The sequence below is a fragment of the Crocuta crocuta genome, unplaced genomic scaffold (assembly GCF_008692635.1).
Source record: "Crocuta crocuta isolate KB4526 unplaced genomic scaffold, BGI_CrCroc_1.0 scaffold197, whole genome shotgun sequence".
NCBI classification, from domain to species: Eukaryota; Metazoa; Chordata; class Mammalia; order Carnivora; family Hyaenidae; genus Crocuta; species Crocuta crocuta.
Window position 1 is genome coordinate 1339623 of NW_027532002.1, and position 19077 is coordinate 1358699.

The following is a 19077-nucleotide window of genomic DNA, read 5'->3' on the forward strand; positions in this document are numbered from 1 at the left end:
CCTTCTTTCGGCTTCCATTAAACCATCTAGAAAATAGCAGAGAATCTGGCAGACCAGAGAAACTAGGGTAAAGGGGCAAGATTCAAGGTGGTGTATGAAATTTATATTCAGGCCATCTACATGGTAAGATGCTGGGAAGGCTAAATGGGAGGTGGGGAAGCAGAGGGGTGAAGGAAGAGCTCCCTGAGCAGACTGAGNGGGTGCAGGGAGGGGTGCAAGGAGCAGAAGCAGAGGGAGGGGGAGAGGGAGGAAGAAGAGAGCAGGGTTCTATGTGTCCATGATGGCTATGAGCTCAGCTCCCTGCTCCCTCCTGATGGCTGTTCAACTGTTTCTTCTACAAATCACTGCTCTGAGATGAACCCCACAAGACTGCCAGCAAAGAAAATCACCTCCTTCGTGCACCGCAGTACAGTACAACTCATTCCTGTCGCTCTCCAGTGAAAAGTCGGGGGAGAGGCGAGCCCTAAATTCATCTCCATGCTGATATAAGTCTGCTGGTGTTTTTGAGCACCAGCTGCTGTAATAGGCACAGAGGATAAAAAAGACTAAACATTAATGGATGCATGGCCACATTTAAGTCCCGACCTCTCACTGGCTGGCTCCATAGCTTCAGTGAGTCCCTCCCTGTTCTGAGCCTCAGTTTCCCTCTGTGTAAAATAAAGGGCTTTAACCAGCTAATCTTGACTTCCATCCAAGCTCTATGACTCTGAAATTCGAAATCAGACTGTTTTAGACTAGCAATCTTCAGGGTCACTCCATGTTTAAGTGTTTTGTTTTTAATCTGATTTGTTGCTGATATTTAAAACTTGAGAGCTTTTGCATACAAATCCCATTTTAATCTATCTCCAAAAATCAGCAGTTCTGGCAACACAGCGACACATCTGCCTGGCAACAATTGCTTGGAGCTGAGTAGTGGCCTCCCCTTCAGGTGCACTATGGGTTTAGCTACCTGGCCCTTGTGGCCATATAAGGCTTCGGACCCCCTCCCAAGTCTTAAGTGGCCAGGAACTGTTCAAGTGAAAATAGATTTAGGCCTTCAGTGTACAACAGGTCAGAAGGTGCAAAAGTGGGGAAGAGCTCCTACAAGGCGACCAGGCCCTGGGTGAGAAGCAGAAGGAGAGAAGATGCTTCTGGAGGATGGGTGTTCTTACCAAGGGCGGACATGAAGGAACCGTCCATCCTGCTTTTAGAGTCACAGAGATTTGTCAGAAAGCAATTTGCACAATCAACAAGCAAAATATCGAAGGAGCTTGCCTTGGGCACAGAAACACCACTATGCGGGCCTCACTCCAAGCCAGAAAGAACACACTGATGTCTTTTCAGGCCCTGGCCAGCTCATCGTGCCTTCTACCTGGGGAATACCGTCGAGGAAGGACCATTGGTCAGAGCAGGACTCCCCAGGAGCACCCATTAGCAGGAGGGGTGGATTTAGCTGGAGAGGTGTTGAGGTTGCTGTTATTACTTTTATAGATTTTACCTGATATTAAGTAGCACCGGCTTAGTTTAGACTGTTTTAACAACAACAACAACAAACATAGACTGAGTGTCTTATAAACAACAGAAACTGATTTCTCACAGGTTTAGAGTCTGGAAGTCCGAGATAACTTGCCCAAAGTCCATTTGCTCATCAGTGGTGGACTGTAAACTCCTGTCTGTCTCATACCAGCCATGTCAGAGCACGTGTGTGCCTACTACCGACCATGCCAGGCTGCCCCCTTTTCAGATTCTGGTTTCTAAAGCCACCATCTTCACTTCACTGTCACGCTGTCAGGATGACCACTACCTGCCTGGAGGCAGCTGAACATCCGAATTAGATACCTTGACCCAGCACTCTGCTAGCCTTTCCTCTTTATCAAAAGTGGTTCTCGCAGAAAGGGAGAGGCAAGAGAAAAAGCAAAAGAAGGATGAAGAAAAAAACTAGAAATGAGTATTAATCCAGGCAGAGCTGAACTCAGTTATACATACAAGAACTGACTATTTTTATTACCACCTCCCCTGACCATGATCTCTATTCTCGAACAAAACAGATTTTGTGCCTTTAACTAGCTACCTGAGCACTTGCTCTTGTATTCTTGACAAAAATGCACGGCCTGAATTTAGTCAGGAGAAATTATAACACAAACGCAAACTGAAGGACACTCCATAAAATACTTGGTCAGTACCCTTCAAAGTCTCAAGGTCATAAAACACTGAAGAATTAGTCCAGATTAAAGGAGATTGAATGACATAAGGCTATATACAATATGTGATCCTGAGTTGGACTGAGCTGTGAGTGAGACAATCGGTGAAATTTAAATAGGTCTATAGATTAGACAACAGTTTTGTCGCAGTGTGAATTTTCTGATTTTGATAACTATGCTATGACTGTGAAAGATGTTCACATTTAGGGAATTTGGATAAAACATACGTGCAAATTCTTTGTTCTATTTTTGCAACTTTTTGTAAACTATTTCAACCTTTGTAAATTATTTTAACCTTTTGGAAATCATTTCAAAATGAAAATGTTAAGACCATTTTTTAAAAGCCACAGGGTGCTGGAGAGAAGCAAATAAATTACCTTGCCAAGCAGAAGTAGGCCCTCAGTAAATATTTAGTAAACCCAACCACTGGGTCAAGTTTTTTATCTCAACCCAGAATGTTGGGAGGAGATGACAGAAATTATTTATAACGAAACAACTGGGACATTTCTATTTGGGAGGCACGATCCAGTGTGCTCATGGCAACAGAGCCAGGTTTTAATACCAATTTTTGAGATGTTTGATCTGAAAGGTAAATGCAGTTATGCTCAATGCCTGCAGGTACCAAAACTTCCTATTTCTCCTAAGGACCAAATGTATCTCCACGATACACTGTTTGATTTTAATAGAAACTTTTGAAAGAAAAACATTTCAATTTGACACATTTTATATAGAGGGGCACATTTCCCTCCTTAAATTAGGGGGATTTATTCCCACTTTTAATATTTTCAAGGCTGTGGGTCTCAGAGAATCATTAAACAGTGGAGACATTCTGATCCAAGTGGAACTATTTCTTAGGATTTGTCTACACAGCCATTCCTGGCTCCTCCTTGTTTGTTGCAACTCATCTAGGTAGAAGGAGACCACCTGACAATGATTATTATGTGAAGAGAATGAGTTTTCATTTCTTCTGTTAGGTCAAGATTTCCATCTTGCACCTCTTGAATCTGCCCACCTACAGAAGGCAAGTTCAGACGCAAACATCTTCTACTTTTTTTATGTAATTGCCAATGGCAAAGGTTGCTGAAGTCCTAGGGGGTCTCCTTTCAATAGATCCCTTTTGTTTTTAAATATTTATGTGTTTATTTTGAGAGACAGCATGCATATGGGGGAGGGGCAGCAAGAGAGAGAGGGGAAGAGAGAGAATCCCAAGCAGTCTCTGTGCTGTCAGCACAGAGCCCAATGTGGGGCTTAGACCCACCAACTGTGAGATCATGATCCGAGCTGAAATCAAGAGTCGGATGCCCAACCAAGTAAGCCACCCGGGGGCCCTTCAGTAAATTTCTTTTGTTTAGGGTTTGAGATAAAGGACATTGTGGGGAAAGCTCCCAGCTGCTTGTGTTGATAGGTTAAATGAATTTGCTGTGTTTTTTATCAGCTCAAAAGCATACTGAGATGTGTCTTTTACCTTTGGTCTTCTCTTTTACATCCTTTCCTCTCATTTTCCACTTGATTTTCCCCCCACTACTCCCTGTTTCCTTTCCGATTTTGTAATAGGTGCTAGAAATAGAAAGATGGACAAGACAAAGGACTTTCATTCAAGGAGATCATCATGACACGGAAAAGAGAGACAAATAAGGAGACAATTAGGGTTTTTCTGAAATGACACTAAAATAGAGGTATATTGAGGTCTCTGGAGGTGAGATATTTACCTCTGTCTGGAGAAGGAGAGGAAAACTTCACAGAGAAGGTACATTTGAGCAGACTTTCCTGCAGAAAACAAAACAAAACAAAACAAAACAAAACAGTAATCCATAAAGCAGAGGGAAATGGTGACTCAGTGCAAAGAGGTTCCAAGGGCAAAATATTTTTGAGAAAGAGGAAGAGAGAAGCTCAGCATGGCTGAAGGATGCCTGTGAAGCTGTGTCAAGTTGAGACTATGAGGGCAATTAGAGCCATTCTGGGAAGGCTATTACATTCTCTTAAAAATATATGTTTTGGGGAATCATTTATCTAGTTCGTCACAGAAACTCAGAACCACACTTGTGAATCTGAAAGCATTTTCAGTAGTAGAAACACCATCAGAAACTGTCACAACAAACAATTATTAAGTGCCTACTATTTGGAGCTCAAGGTCAATGTATTAGTCTGAATGTTTCTACTTATTGCAAACAAAACATTTTTAGAGAAAAGAGAGAATTTAAATTTCTTATGACTGATTTTTTAACTAGATGTATATACAACATACTCTTCAAAATACTTCCTCAATTATAAAAATACAAGCAAAATCTGTATTACTTAAAATCTAAAGAAAGTTAAAAAACATTAGATTTACTTTATGGCCGTATATGACAGCACATTTTTCATGAACATTTTATACTCTCTCTATTTATATATATATAGTATATTTTATACTCTCCCCCACTCTCTCTCACATATTGTACCCAAAATGTATGTATGTATATACATACATACATACATATATACATACATATTGGGTATAATAGAGTAAGTACGATCTACCCAGTCTGCCCCACTGAATGCTGCTATAAAGTCTGGTCAAAAAGCATGAAGCAGGTGCTAGAGGACTCTGGAAAGTACATAGTAGCAGGTTGATTGAAGAAGACCAGAATGAGTACCACCAGACCAGCAGTGAGGTTAGCATTTTATTGTCTTCTGATATCTCTGGACCTAGACTCAAGGCTGTCCCAAACCCAGAAGTGGACAGAGTCACAGAGAAAATACCTTCAGTTCTCACTCAGGAAGTGAGAAAGGGGTCTTCTGGCAGTGGCAGGTTCTCATAGAAGAGGTAAATAATATAATTCACCTATTCTCATATAAGAACCAAAATGATCTAGTTCAGTCATTACTAATGTTATTGTTAAATTGGCATCTGAAATGGATTACTGCTTACTAGCTGTAGGACCTTGAGCAAGTCTCTTTCTGCCCCTGAGCCTCATCTGGAAAGGGGATTGCCTGATCACGTGCTCTTAGAGGTCCTTAGAGGTCCCATCTGGCCCTGATGCCCCAAGACCTTACACATGACCTTTAAGGAACACCAAGAGACAGAGTTATGAAACTAATGATACTATAGCTTGAGGGCCTCCCAAGCCTGGTGACCATATGAATTTGTAAAATTTGTTGACTTAAGACATTTAGCCACAATTAATTAAGACCCTCGTCTCTTTCTACTTCGGCTTCCCTTTATGTCAGGTCTCATTATTGTGTTTTGTGTCCTTTTCCTTAAAGAGGATCCCACAAATTATATAAGCTTCAGAACTTGAAACCTGGATCTGCCCCTGTCCTATTCAGATAGTTACAACAGAAATAGTATTAAACTTGAGATTTCTTTCTGCATCATGTGTAAAAAAAAAATCAAATATTTTACTGGATATTAATTAACAAGTTATTGCATTCAAACATCAAGAAAGGAAATACCTTCTTTTCTTTCAGTGCACAGCTTAACACTTCTTCAGGGCTTCTCTGAATCCTCACACTTTATGTTCCTTATTTGCCTAATGTAAACTTCATAACAATAGGGACCACATCTGTTCTACTTACTGATGTGTCCCCAGCATATATTGCGATGTCTGGCACATAGTAAGTAGTCCATAAATGCTATCAAATTAATGCACTATTTTCTGAAGACCTGTTGTATTTAAATATACCTTGTCTTTTCCCACGAAGAATTTGAGACTGAGCGCTTCTGCTCTGGGCCAGGCACGGAAAGTGACAAGTTCATTTAGAAGACCATGACAAGTGTCTTAACAGTTGATCTGAATGCCCAGAATATGAAGGACTGGCTGCTATGGTCAACACTGATTCAGCAGTGGAAATGTACACTGAGATTTATTTCTGGAAGACAACCAATGCTGGGATTATGTGAAACCCTTCTTCTCTCCTTGCAATGCACAATTCCTCATTGAAAAGGCACTGAATGAGGGCACCTGGGTGGCTCAGTTGGTTAAGCCTCCGACTCTTGATTTCGGCTCAGGTCGTGATCCTAAAAATTCACCCAGAGCCTGCTTGGGATTCTCGCCTTCTCCCTCTGCTCCTCCTCCCCCATCTCTCTCAAAATAAATAAATAAAATGTTAGGGGAAAGGCACTGAATGAGCCAGAATTCAGACTTTGATGGCCAAAAAAGACTCCTTTCTTCCTTTAACCGGGGACAGGCAGATTCTCCAACAAATCACCTCAATGAATAAATAAAATGCCCCTATTTCATAGTCACACCTTTTCCATTTCTCTGAACTATAATTGTAGAGACCAGACTATAGGTCTCTTAAGGGTAGTGACAGTTCTTCAAATGCCCCCCTTGTTTTGCCACATCCCACAGTCTAGGAGCTTTCTTTCCTCTCACAACTTCCAGTTCCAAATGCTTCAGTATTTTCTACTATGGCAGCAGCAACACCAGCAGCTGAGAAGTCTATATACAGGAGGAGGAAGACACAAGAGCTTGGGAGGGAGAGAGACAGCAATATTGATGGGGCTTTAAAAGGGGTAGCAGGACAACAAGAAAAGAGAATTAAGAAGAGAGAGTGATGTGGAAATTACCTAAGCTAATTACATAATCTCATAAAACTGAGGTTCCCAAAAGGAAATGTAAATCATGGAAGGCACAACAGAATTTTCTGTGTTCATATTATAGATATTCACCAGGAAAAAAAAACAAAACCATAACATTTGAGGAAAGAAGAGTAGGCACGTTCTCTCTCCTCGAGTGGAAGTTTGTGACTGCTGTTTTGTTTTTTGTTTTTTTTAATTTTTTTTTAATGTTATATTTATTTCTGAGAGAGAGAGAGACAGCATGAGCAGGGGAGGGTCAGAGAGAGAGAGGGAGACACAGAATCCAATACAGGCTCCAGGCTCTGAGCTGGCAGTCAGCACAGAGCCCAACGCAGGGCTCGAACCCACAAACCATGAGATCATGACCTGAGCCGAAGCCGGACACCCAACCGACGGAGCCACCCAGGCGCCCCTGTGACTACTGTTTTGAAATTCACCACGCCTGCTTAAGATTGGCCTGCCATCCTTGTCCTGAGCACCAAAGGGATGTGGGTGGTGTGGGCACCGGCAGGGGCAGCCCACATGGCAAGCCATGACAGGTTTTCATTTTCATCTCCCTCAAGCTCTGTGGGTGCTCGGCACCTCAAATTCCCAGCTGTACTCTGGATAATGAGGGAAATTATTGGCCCGACCTGGTCCTTTATAATTTTTTTTTCCCACTCATAGCTTGAGCTTTCATTAGTTTTCATTTCTTATTAAGAGAAAAATCAAAGAGTGAGAATTAAACACCTCGTGATTGTTATCCTATTGAAAACGGGAAGTTGAGAGTCATAGGGCTGGAAGTGAATGAAAGGCCCAGCCGATGAGATGAGTAAGTCACCGTAGGATATGTCAGCAGGCAACGGCTGTCCGCCTCTTCCCTCTTGAGAATGATGGGAACAATCTAACACCCAGAATTTCTTGGAGTCTCTACATTTAGGACTCGGTGTTGTAAAATCTGGCACATTCTCTGAGCAGAGATAAGAGTGGGCATTCCTGTTTTCAAGCATTGGGTTTGGATGGACATTTAAACTGTCACCAGCACTCAGTTCCGTACTTACCCCTTTAGATGCTGCTCCTCAGATATAGAGTCTGTGCCCAACTCATGTGTCAACTCCCTAGTGTGTGTCAGGCACGTGGCTGGTGGTCAGCAAATTAACGGGGAGGGCGAATGGCTGCAAGTGTGCTGAGATGAACTGACTGCTCTTAATTTCTATGTTTGTGTTCATATCAAACATACCCTGCCTCACCACATAAAGGGAGTACAAACAGTATGACAGTTCCTCAAAAAGAATTAAACATAGCATTGCCATATGGTGCAGCAATTTCAATTAGGTATATACCTAAAAGAATTGAAAGCAGAAACCTAAACAGATAATTGCACACGAGTGTTCATAGCAGCATTATTCACAATAGTCAACAGGTAGAAACAAACCAAGTGCCTATATCAATGGATGAACGTATGTATCCATACAATGGAAGCTTATTCAGCCTTTAAACAAATGGATTTACTAACACATGCTACAAAGCTGTGAAAACATCGTGCTAAACGAAATAAGGCAGGCACAAAATGACAAATAGTCTATGATTCTGCCAATATGAAGGACCTAGTTATTCCTTAATGAGCACAAGTCTTCACTTTGGGATGATGGGAAAGTTCTGAAGACAGATCATGCTGACGGTTTGCATAATAATGTGAACGTACTTAATGCCACTCAAAAAAAAAGTTAAAATGGTAAAGTTTATGGGTTATATATTTTACCACAATAAAAAAGGAAATAAAGCAACATTCGTTTAATGTACTGACATTTCTAAGTCAACCAAGAGAACATCAGCACTGCCCATATAGCTTGATTCCACTGCACTTAAAGAGGAGGCAGTCACTGCGTGGGCACACCGCTTCGGGGGAACATGGGCCATCATGGCCTTCACGGTTGTGCACACCCCCTTTCCCCATGCAGATCTCTAAGAACCCTCACTGACTGTGTCATAAGATGCACCTTCCCTGAGGCTGGAACTTCTAGGAGAATCTTACTTGTCCCTTGTCACCCACCTGATGATTACTCACTTGTTACTGCAGATCAGCCTCCAAGGGACAAACTAGCAGTAAACCTATTGGGGCTCACTCTTTCTAGACTCCCAGCCTAGAGGAGTGATGCCGCAGCTCAGCACTACAGACAGACAGAAGGGACTGGGTTTCAACAGCAGCTCTCCATATTATTAGTTGTATGGCTTTAGGCAAGTCACTTAAGTAAGCCTCACTTTTCTCCTATAAAATGGGAATGCTACTATATCTCCATCACACAGTTGTGCCAAGACCTAAATGAACTAATAATATAAGTACCTAACAGTGTGTCCACAATAAAATGAGTGTCCAATAAATACAATGTTTACGTAAGAGATACATTATAGGTGGTAGCAAGGAGAGGGTGAGGGTGGTCATTCATGTCATCACAGGAGTTGAAATATATCATCTGCATAATATGAACCTCGAACAGGTCACCCAGCCAAGAGGAGCCTCGGGTGAGAGCAGAGATACCGGCAGGTGGTTAAATGGGGCTTTCTAAGGAGATGGGTAGTTCTCAAAGAATCCTTTTTTTTACTTCTTCTCATCCCTCACCTAATTCCTTAATCATTTGGGGCCGTTTCTCTTTGGTGATAGATGTATATCATGTTCTCACCTCTACTAGAAACTGTACTCATTCATGCTTAGGAAATATCTTGAGACTTATAAATCCAAAGAATTTAGGCTTATGTTACTATAATGCCAAGTAAACAGAAAACTCATTAAGGAGAATGAAGTTTTTTCCCATCTGTGTGATGGTGCAGACAACCTCTGGCTGCACAGTGATATTTTGTCCATGATTTCAGTCAATCAGCCTACCAGCCTGATTGTGTTAAATTGAACTCACTACTTTTAATTATTTTATTTTAATTATTCAGGTGCATCTTCTAAAAACCTGGAGAGATTTATAGAAAGGTAAGTGAAAGAGGGATATAAAAAGTTGTTTTAGATTGGGTTTCTGATTAAAAAAAAATCACAATGAAAACCCTCTGTGGCCACCCTGTAATCACTCATACTAAGCACCAGTACCTTGCTAGCCACTCCCAAACATTGGGACATTATCACTTCCTGGACCAGTGGGCATAGGAAGTGATTAATTTGCATATATCCTTTAGGAAGAGTCATAAAAAATGCATACATAGGTCTGACCAAAGTAGCTGAAAAAGACCCAAAAAATGTATTTCATTTTCTTGCTTTATGTGCTTATTTTGAGCTTAAAATTCAGAAGCAAGGCCCTGGGTTCCCAGAACAGAATGCTTGGGAAAACCTTGATTCTGAAGTTCAGTGCAGGAGCACAGCTGTAGGGATGTCCTACAAATCTGGACAGAAGTAACCCAGGAACACTTGATGACAAATGCTGGGAAAGGTCCTAAGAAAATGGCATCACATGCTCCTACTGGAGACTTCAATCCACCCTTCTCAATTCTGTTTGCTTTCTGTAAACTTTCTGTTTACTTCTGTGGGTTACAGATTATACCCAAGAAGGGAGAATAAGAATGGTGGTACTGGAATGAAAGAAAAATAGCAAAATGTTATCCAAAAATGGGAGGGGGGGGGCAAGANCAGATTCAGGCTGTGACATCACTTCCAAAGCATGGCTTCTGAGTGTTTGCCATTCAGACTCCATCTATGTTTTCTCAGTTTGTCCAGGAACCAACTGTTGGATCATCCAGCCATCGTTCTATATGCCATGGTTGGAAACGATGTCTGCAATGGGTGAGTTATGGAGAAAGAAGGTTTTAAAAATAACCTGGACTCTGGATTCCCCTTCTCCACTGCACTCTATCGCATCCCAGTAGCCTGCTGTTGAGTTGAATTTCTCTGTCTTAGCAAGTCATAGTTACAAATGAAATCAACAGCACTAACCCTTAAAGCCCTTTTAAAAAGATCTGATCTATTAATTCTCTGTTCCTATTCACAGCATATGGGTGTGCCGTGCTACAAGTTCTCAGTTGTATCACAAGATAGATGCTGTTACTAGCCAAGAATCCAAGACTGAATATAATGGCCTTTTAAATAAAATAAGGCCAAATTACTGCTATCCCATAAGAATAGCTTCCTCACTTATATTCTGATATAGGTACTTATGGTAGAAACAGCACAGACTTAGAGCATTTGCAAAGAAACTGTGTATAATTCGTGGCCACTTCCATTTATGCCCATGGCCCATGGTAAGAAAGTAGATTTGCTAAACTGCTAATATCTGTAGTGATTTCAAAATGTTGAATGCCTTAATTCCCCCACACCATTTTGGAAGGCTTTTCAAAAATTGTGTGTACCCCTAAGAATATGCTGCACATGTGAATGCCATCTGTCCTGTGATTGTGGCCAAAAAGAAAAGGGAAAAAAAAAGGTGAGATCAGATCTAGAACAACTCCCCAGTAGCCATCCACCCACCATTTTAGAAAAGAGAGAAATAGAGCCAAGAGACATTATGTGACTTGCCTGATTAATTGATTAATGGCAGAGCTGGCCTCCAAGCCAAGTGGTACTAGAAGTAGGTCATTCTCCTCACTGCCCACCCTTTGCTTTCACTCACCAAGCTTTCTAAGCCTGTGCTAAAGTCCCAGTTCAATATTATGAAAATGTGTTTGCCCTCACCAATACCTCCACAAGTTGTGAGAGCCCTGGGACTCTCAGTGAAGGAGGTGTAGACCTATTAGTTAAGTGAGTTCAGGCCAGGAGATACCATGCTGTGACACAAAGATATCGATGTTCCAGACCCTGCTTTGGCACCTTGGGTTGGTTTACCACCCTCTCCAGAGCCCCAAGTCACCCAGAGCTACACAATGGGGACCCAAGTCCCAACCTCATGATGAGCCACATGGAACTCTCTGGTAAAGAGCAAACACCCACAAAACCTTCCACACGCCAAGAGCCACACCACTCTCTATATAATCTCACCCCCACAGCGGCCTTAATATAAAAGTATCATTGCCCCCACTTTACAGATGAGGAAACAGTGTCAGCAAGGTTAAGAAACTGCTTATACTGAATGAGTAGCAAGACCAGGTTCTGTGACTCCGTTCTGTGCTCTTCCCATAATCCACACTTGCCTTATTTGCTTCCTTTGAGACAATCCCTTTTTAAAAAGTATATATTGACCACCAGTGATGTGCCAAATGCTGTGCCAGGCTCTTGGACATTCTGGCGAACAGGCCACAGTGCCTGACCACAAGGAGCTTCTTTCTAGAAGGAAAAGCACTGAACTGTTCAGCCCCAGCCCCATCACAAAACAGACTGAACCCATGTCAGATCAGCCAGTGCCCTTCTAGCCTCTGGATCCTGTTCCCCTGGAGGGGACTGAGAGCAAAGCAGTGATACTGAGCAAAGAACACTTGAAGAAAGAGGCTTGGAGTCCAAGAGCCCAAACCCCTGAAACTGCACTTTTCCAAAAGAACCTGCTTACTCAGAGGCCCTTCCAGCCTAGGCCTGCTTTTCTTTTTCCAAAGAGCCAAAGGGCAGGCAGACATCAGCCAGAGACCTGTGCCAGCCTCTCCCCCGCCAGGGATCTGGGCAGAGGAGCAGCAAGCATTTGGGTGAAAGAACAGTGTTGGCAGTGTGGGATGTCCCTGCGGTGCCCACTTTGCAGTGTCCTGTGGTGGGGTTAGAAAAATAAAGACAGATGGCAGCCATACCTCCCCATCTGCCAGAACGTCAAGGTGGAGTAGACAACCCAAAATGAGCAAAGCAATTTCATAAAAAGCTCAAGCCAGCAATGAGTTGCATAATAAGTTCGTCCTGGAACAAGTTTGGGGATATTTGCTTGACTTTTTTCTTTTTTCTTTTTTTATGATGATGCTAGCTAACATTTACTGAGATCGTGCAGCTATGTGCTTCTTTCTCAGTTCTCTCAACTCATGCGGTTACTCAATGAACACTTGCTAAATGAATGAAGGTCATGATTGGAGGACAGCTTTTAGTGTCTGGAATGTAAGAAGAAAGGTAACATAGACAAAGCCAGCTTGCCCATTGTGATTCTACTCAATTTGGCCAAAGCTAACCCAGCATCCCCTGGCCTTTCCTATCGCTGCCCTTAAAAGCTTTGGGATGTCAGTGATACAGAAGAGGAAAATTACTGGGAACAGGACAAATTTGAGGGAGCTACCGCAGCAGAACTTTGAGTACCAGGGGCAGCATGGGAAATGGGAATGTCCTTAAGGGCCTCAAATTATAAACCCTTCCTCCCCCCACCCCACATAACATTCCTGACAAGAACATTGCGATTGCCAGAAATGTGATCGAATTATAAAACATCCAATTAACACCTCAATTGACATGGTTCCATTTTTTTTTTATAGTGAACCTAGAAATAATTAATTGTACGTTTTTCAGCTAATGGAAAGAGCCAGGACCACCCCTCCAACAGGCTGTCTGCCTCCTCTGCCCCCAAGACTGTTTTTTTTCCTGCAATGTCAGTGTTTCTGAGGCCACCTAGGGCGGCTGATCAGCACTGGAGTAAGAGGAAACCAGTGCTGATAGGTACCAACGTGCTCCCCAAGGAGCCTGCATTGTATGGAAACAACCCATTCTATCCAATCAAATGGTAGAAAAACCAGCAGGGAAGGGAATGCTCAGGGCATTTCTTTCTCCCAGCCTCCTCAGTCCAGGTGTGGGTGGCCTAGGGAAGGCTAAGGAGGTTCCTAGCCAGCCAGCACGCTGCAGGTCACACCCACTTTCAGGGCCCCAGGATCTCTATGCATGAGGTAATGCGGGTCCAGTGAATCCTCATCTCCTTCCCAGTCTGGGTCAAGACGCCTCTTCGAGGTGGGTGGGTGGGAGGCCAGAGATGTGAGTACGACTGGCTGGCCTGCAGAAAAGGGCTAACTACATCGCCTGGCTACTTAGAAACTCAAACGCTAGCTGTGCTTGAGGTCCGAGCACTCAGTCATGACAAGCCTCCAGGCTGTAGCTCTTCTGGGAAGTATCTTCCACAGAGGCTGTTTGCCTTCTTCCTCAGGAGGGGGCACATCTCTCTGGCGTCAGCCCTGTGAAATCTGGCTGGAAGAGCTGCCAGGGTAATGAAATGATCACAGCCGGCCATGCACCCAAGTCGCCGGGCTTATTGTCATCATCAGACACAATTCATTAGGACAAGGACAGGCTCGGAGCCACCCAGGGGGCGAGGCTCTTTGTCTTTTCCCTGCTGTGTGTTCCTGACCTTTTAAAGCACAGCCGAGGGCGCTGGCTGCTCGCTCGTCATTTTCCCCGGTGGAAGTATCACGTGTCCCAGGCTTTCCCTCTGTGAGCTCAGTTCCCTCGACCCCTCACCTCGCTGCCTAGGTGACTGTCAGGAGCTCACCCGCGTGTGAGAAGGGGTGCAGGGCGCTGGGGTGTGCAGGCAAACCTGGGCTGGCAGAGTGGAGCCGACACAGGCTCCAGGACACATGGGTTGAGAAGGGTTAGACACTTGCAGCTCAGCCCATTCAACCCTTGGTGGACATCAGAGAAGTCCCAGGAGATGTTTCCCAAACGACTGGAACTGTGCTCTCCAAAATATTAATGCTAAGTCTCTTCAAAAACCACCAGAGGAGAAAGAGTACCCATCAAAATGACACAGGATTTTTCAGGGACAGAGTCAGAAGGCACCTTCTATGACATCCAGAAGAGGTGACCCATCACCTATTACTTAGACCCATTTGCCCTTGCCTGAACTGAGAATCAATTAATTTGGGGGTCCCTATCTGGCTTAGTAGGTAGAATATGTGACACTTGATCTTAGGGTCATGAGTTCAAACCCCACATTGGGCCTAGAGCTTACTTAAAAATTTTTTAAGGATCAGTTAATTTGGGGGCTACTGGATGGCTCAGTTGGTTAAGCAACTGATTTATGCTCAGGTTATGATCTCACAGTTTGTGGGTTTGAGCCCCGCATCGGGCTCTATGCTGAGAGCTCAGAGCCTGAAGCCTGCTTCAGATTCTGTCTCCCTCTCCCTCTGCCCCTTCCCCCCTCTCAAAAATAAATAAACATTAAGAAAAAACATTTTTTAAAGAATCGGTTACTTTTGCTATGAACATTGAAGGGTCTGATTGACAACACACACGTGTAAATTATGTAGCTGTACCTGATGGAGCAAAGATGACTGGAGAAGGTTCCATCAGCAACACAAGGCTTTCGTTTTGACTTCACTTAGTAATTGGCCATTTGGGTTATGCTTGCTTCACTTATGGGGTGCTGGTGCAAAAGCACAAATTAACTCAGATTTTTTTTTTCTCATCAGGGTTGTGTCTCTAGCCAAAAAATAATCATTAAATAGGGAGTTTGGGAGACTTTTCCCCATCTTAACTCATCTTGGCTTTATGTGATTGGAGAGTCATAACTCAGCATAATTGCTTCTTGCCAAAGTCCTAGTGTATCAGCAGGAGAAAAAAATGAGGTACCAAGGCAAAAGTTAATAAGCAGTATGTGGTAGCTTTACTGATGATTGAAGATAGGGTATAGACACCCAGCTTGCTTCCCTTGCATCCTCACAGCCACACTCAACACACACAGTGAAATAAAACCCATTTGCTCTGGGTGGGTGCTGCTATGCTGAGCAAACCCACCAGGCAGCCTAAATCACCTTTACAAACTGAGATCATTCTAGCACTTCTACGCATATGCAGGTCAAGCCAAAGACCCTACCCAGCCTTCTGTGCTTAGTAGGTAGGCAACCTATTCTCAAATCCTTATGAGGGCTTTTTATGCAATTTAGGGAGATTTTTACTCATAAAGTAGTATAAGTTTTCTCAAGGTAACAAAAAAAAACCATGAATCTAGCATTCTGTTCTATATGCTGAGATAAAATAGAACAACTTTTCTTTCCTTCTTTTTTCTTTCTTCTTTCTTTCTTCTTTTTTCTTTTCTTTCTTTTTTCTTTTCTCTATTTTCCTTTCTTTATTTTCTTCTGTTTTCTTTTCTTATTTCTTTATACAGTGTAGAAGCATGTATACCATTCACAACTAACTCCCTACCAGCAACCCCTAAATCAGACTTGCTCTGCCTTTTCCTCTGTATGGGTACATGTCATGTGTCACAAATTAGCCAAAGTGATCCTCGCATCTGTGATCAGCCTGTCCCCTCTGGATAGGAGCAATTTAGAAAGTGATTTTAGGGGCACCTGGGTGGCTCAGTCGGTTAAGCGTCTGGCTTTGGCTCAGGTCATGATCTCATGGTTAGTGGGTTCGAGCCCCGCATCAGGCTCTGTGCTGACAGCCAGCTCAGAGCCTGGAGCCTGCTTTAGATTCTGTATCTCCCTCTCTCTCTGACCCTCCCCTGCTCACACTGTCTCTCTCCCTCTCTCAGAAATAAATTTTAAAAAAATAATTAGAAAGTGATTTTATTTGACTAAGTGAAATTAGTGGAGGAGAAATGACATAAAATTACAATGCTTTCTACTCCTCCCATTAAAAGTTAGTCTTTCCCTCCTTACTTTAGAAAGAATAAAAATAATATAAGAATCTGTTTTACTGTATTTTTCTGATTACAAAATAACATGTTATGAGAAGTTCAAATAATACAGGGCATAGGAAGTGATTTTTCCCATCAGCACCGCCTACCACCCCCACCACCTTGCTCCAAACCAACCAATGGAGCTTAATGTATTTGTATCCAGATATTTTTCTACACAAATTCTAATTTACAGACTGATTAGTATTCATTGAAATGAAATCGTATTATGCTTACTGCTCTGCAATTTGTTTTCAATCAATAATACTTTTCCATGCTAATACCTACAGATTTTCATTATTTTTTTAAAAAATTATTTTATTGAAGTGAAATTTACATAATATAAAATTAAGCTTTTTAAAGTGAGCAGTTCCGTGGCATTTAGTAATTCAAAGGGTCGTATAACCATCACCTGAATCTAGTTACTTCATTCTTCTTAGTGGCTGTATCCCACTCTACCTCATGAGCATACATACTATAATTTATGTAGCCAGGCTTTTTAGCTTTTTCTAACCTTACACTATTTCACACAATGTTGCAATACTTGTGTTCATCTTTGCACATTTGTGGAAATGTTACTATAAATTTCAAGGTCAAAACTTAAGCCAACTTCAAATGTTGATACATTTTGAAAAATTCCCTCCAAAATGGTAGCACCAATGTCATTTAGGAGCTCCCTTAAAAGTGCTAATGGCAGAGGAGAGCTAGGCTGGCTCAGCAGGTAGAACTTGTGCTTCTTGATCTCAGGGGGTTATAAGTTCAAGCCCCACACTGAGTGTAGAGATTACTTAAAAATAAAACCTTAAAAAAGAAAAAATAAATTTAAGTGATAATTGTGGATATACCCAGGGGCTTCTTTCTGTCCCTTCCTTCCATGTCATGTATGCCTTGGGTCCAGCCTGTGAATAATAGACTTCCTTTTTCTGGTTTGGAATCTGTGTTAAGTTCCCAAGGGCTGCCATAACAAAATCCCACAAACTGGGTGACTTCAAACAACTCTCACGGTTCTGGAGACCAGAATCCAAAATCAGGGTCTCAGAAGGGTCATGCTCTTTCTGAAGGGTCTAAGGGGAAAATCCTTCCTTGTGTTTCATGGCAACATAATTCCAGTCTCTGCTTCTAGCAGACACACAGACCTTCTTCCCTGTGTGGCTGTGTAACACCTCTTCTTACACTTGTCTTGGGATTTAGGGCCCACTCTGACCTAGTTTAATATCATCTTAATATCTGCAAATACAAACCTTATTTCCAAATAAGGTCACGTCTGAGGGACACCACCCAATCCACTATAAGATCATTATGTAACTTTGGGATTTTTAAGGGCTCAAAATAGAAAACAAGTTATTATTCCATTTAGGTTAACAAAAGGCAGCTTTAAGCCTAAAGAGTAGATGAAAATCTTAGAGAATTCTATAATCCACTCCTAGGTTAGTGCAAGTTAGTACCTTAATTCAAACTTGATGTATTCCTAAATGTGTGTATGTTCACATTCAATGTAGAAAGGAAGGATGTTGTGTGGATACATAATGTCATTTTATTTCTCAATGAGGTTGTATTTTCCTACGTGTGATATATGTGAAGAGTTTAAAGATGAAGTTACAGAATTCAAAGGGTCAAACAAATAATAAGTAATACCAGACTCCTTTGATTCCATTAACTGTATCAGTCAGGATGGGTAAGCTTATGCTGCAGGAACAAACAGCCTCAAATCCTAGTAGCATAAAACAAAATACAGTTACTCATACCCCATTGCCCACCAGGGATCACCATGGGCTCTATTCCAGGACTCAGATTAGTGAGGCAGCTGCTATAAAGAGTATTTCCCAGACTCATGGCAAAGAGTATTTTAAAGGCTCTCATGTTACCAAATGTGACATATGACACTTCTGCACACAAACTGATAGGCCAAACCACTCACATGGCCCACCCAACCACGAGAGAATCAGGAAGCCTAAAGTATTTTGCAAATAGCACCAATAACTACTACACTGTATGTAAGGGACATGGGGAGGGGGGCAGTGGGGGATCATATATGTGTACATATTTATCCTTAACTGCTAAGATATTTTCTGTTTCTTTCACCAACAGGAAGGTTGATCCAGTCCCAGAAATGACTACTCCTGAGAAATTATACTCCAATATCATGCAGACTCTGAAGTATCTAAATTCCCATCTGCCAAATGGCAGCCATGTTATTTTATACGGCTTACCAGATGGAACGTTTCTCTGGAATAATTTGCACGACAGATATTATCCTCTCGGTATTAATTTGAAGATATTTTTACTCTTTAACAATGTTAGTTATACATAGTTCAAATATACATGTGGTCCAAACCATATAGGAATACACCTGAAATGCCACCACAGTGCACAGGTCAGAACTGGTAAAGGCAAGAGCCCTAAGGTGTGGATCTAAAGGTCAGTATCCAAAGGTAAGCAGAACCAGATCCAAAATCAGAAAGGGCAGAAATCTTTAATGTAAAATTAAGACAAATTGAAAGGTAAGAGTTTAAGGGTGCCTGGGTGGCTCAGTCAGTTGAGTGTCCGACTTTGGCTCAGGTCATGAGCTTGCTCGTGAGTTCGAGCCTCCTGTCAGGTTCTGTGCTGACAGCTTAGAGCCTGGAGCCTGCTTCGGATTCTGTGTCTCCCTCTCTCTGACCCTCCCCTGCTCATGCTCTGTCTCTGTCTCTCAAAATAAATAAATATTTTTTAAAAAATTTTTTAAAAAGGAAGGTAAAAGTTTAAATCAGGAAGGTCCTTTAAGGAAAAGTAAAATCTAGAATGAGTGGATGAAGCTCACATAGAAGAGAAGGGTTTCTCCAAACCTCAATGGTGAGTGCCCCCTGGTGGCCAGAATTCT

The 19077-nt window shown here is 42.3% G+C and overlaps 1 protein-coding gene across 4 annotated transcripts in view; it reads left to right on the plus strand.

Annotated features, from left to right (window-relative positions):
• The window catches only part of AOAH (acyloxyacyl hydrolase), a 165617-nt gene that overhangs the window by 122691 nt on the left and 23849 nt on the right, over positions 1–19077 (plus strand). For all 4 annotated transcript variants that reach the window (XM_077775418.1, XM_077775419.1, XM_077775421.1 and 1 more), the window contains 3 exons: positions 9667–9703; positions 10430–10504; positions 18306–18478. In XM_077775418.1, the coding sequence (XP_077631544.1) occupies positions 9667–9703; positions 10430–10504; positions 18306–18478 (285 nt within the window). The remainder of the gene's footprint in view (positions 1–9666; positions 9704–10429; positions 10505–18305; positions 18479–19077) is intronic.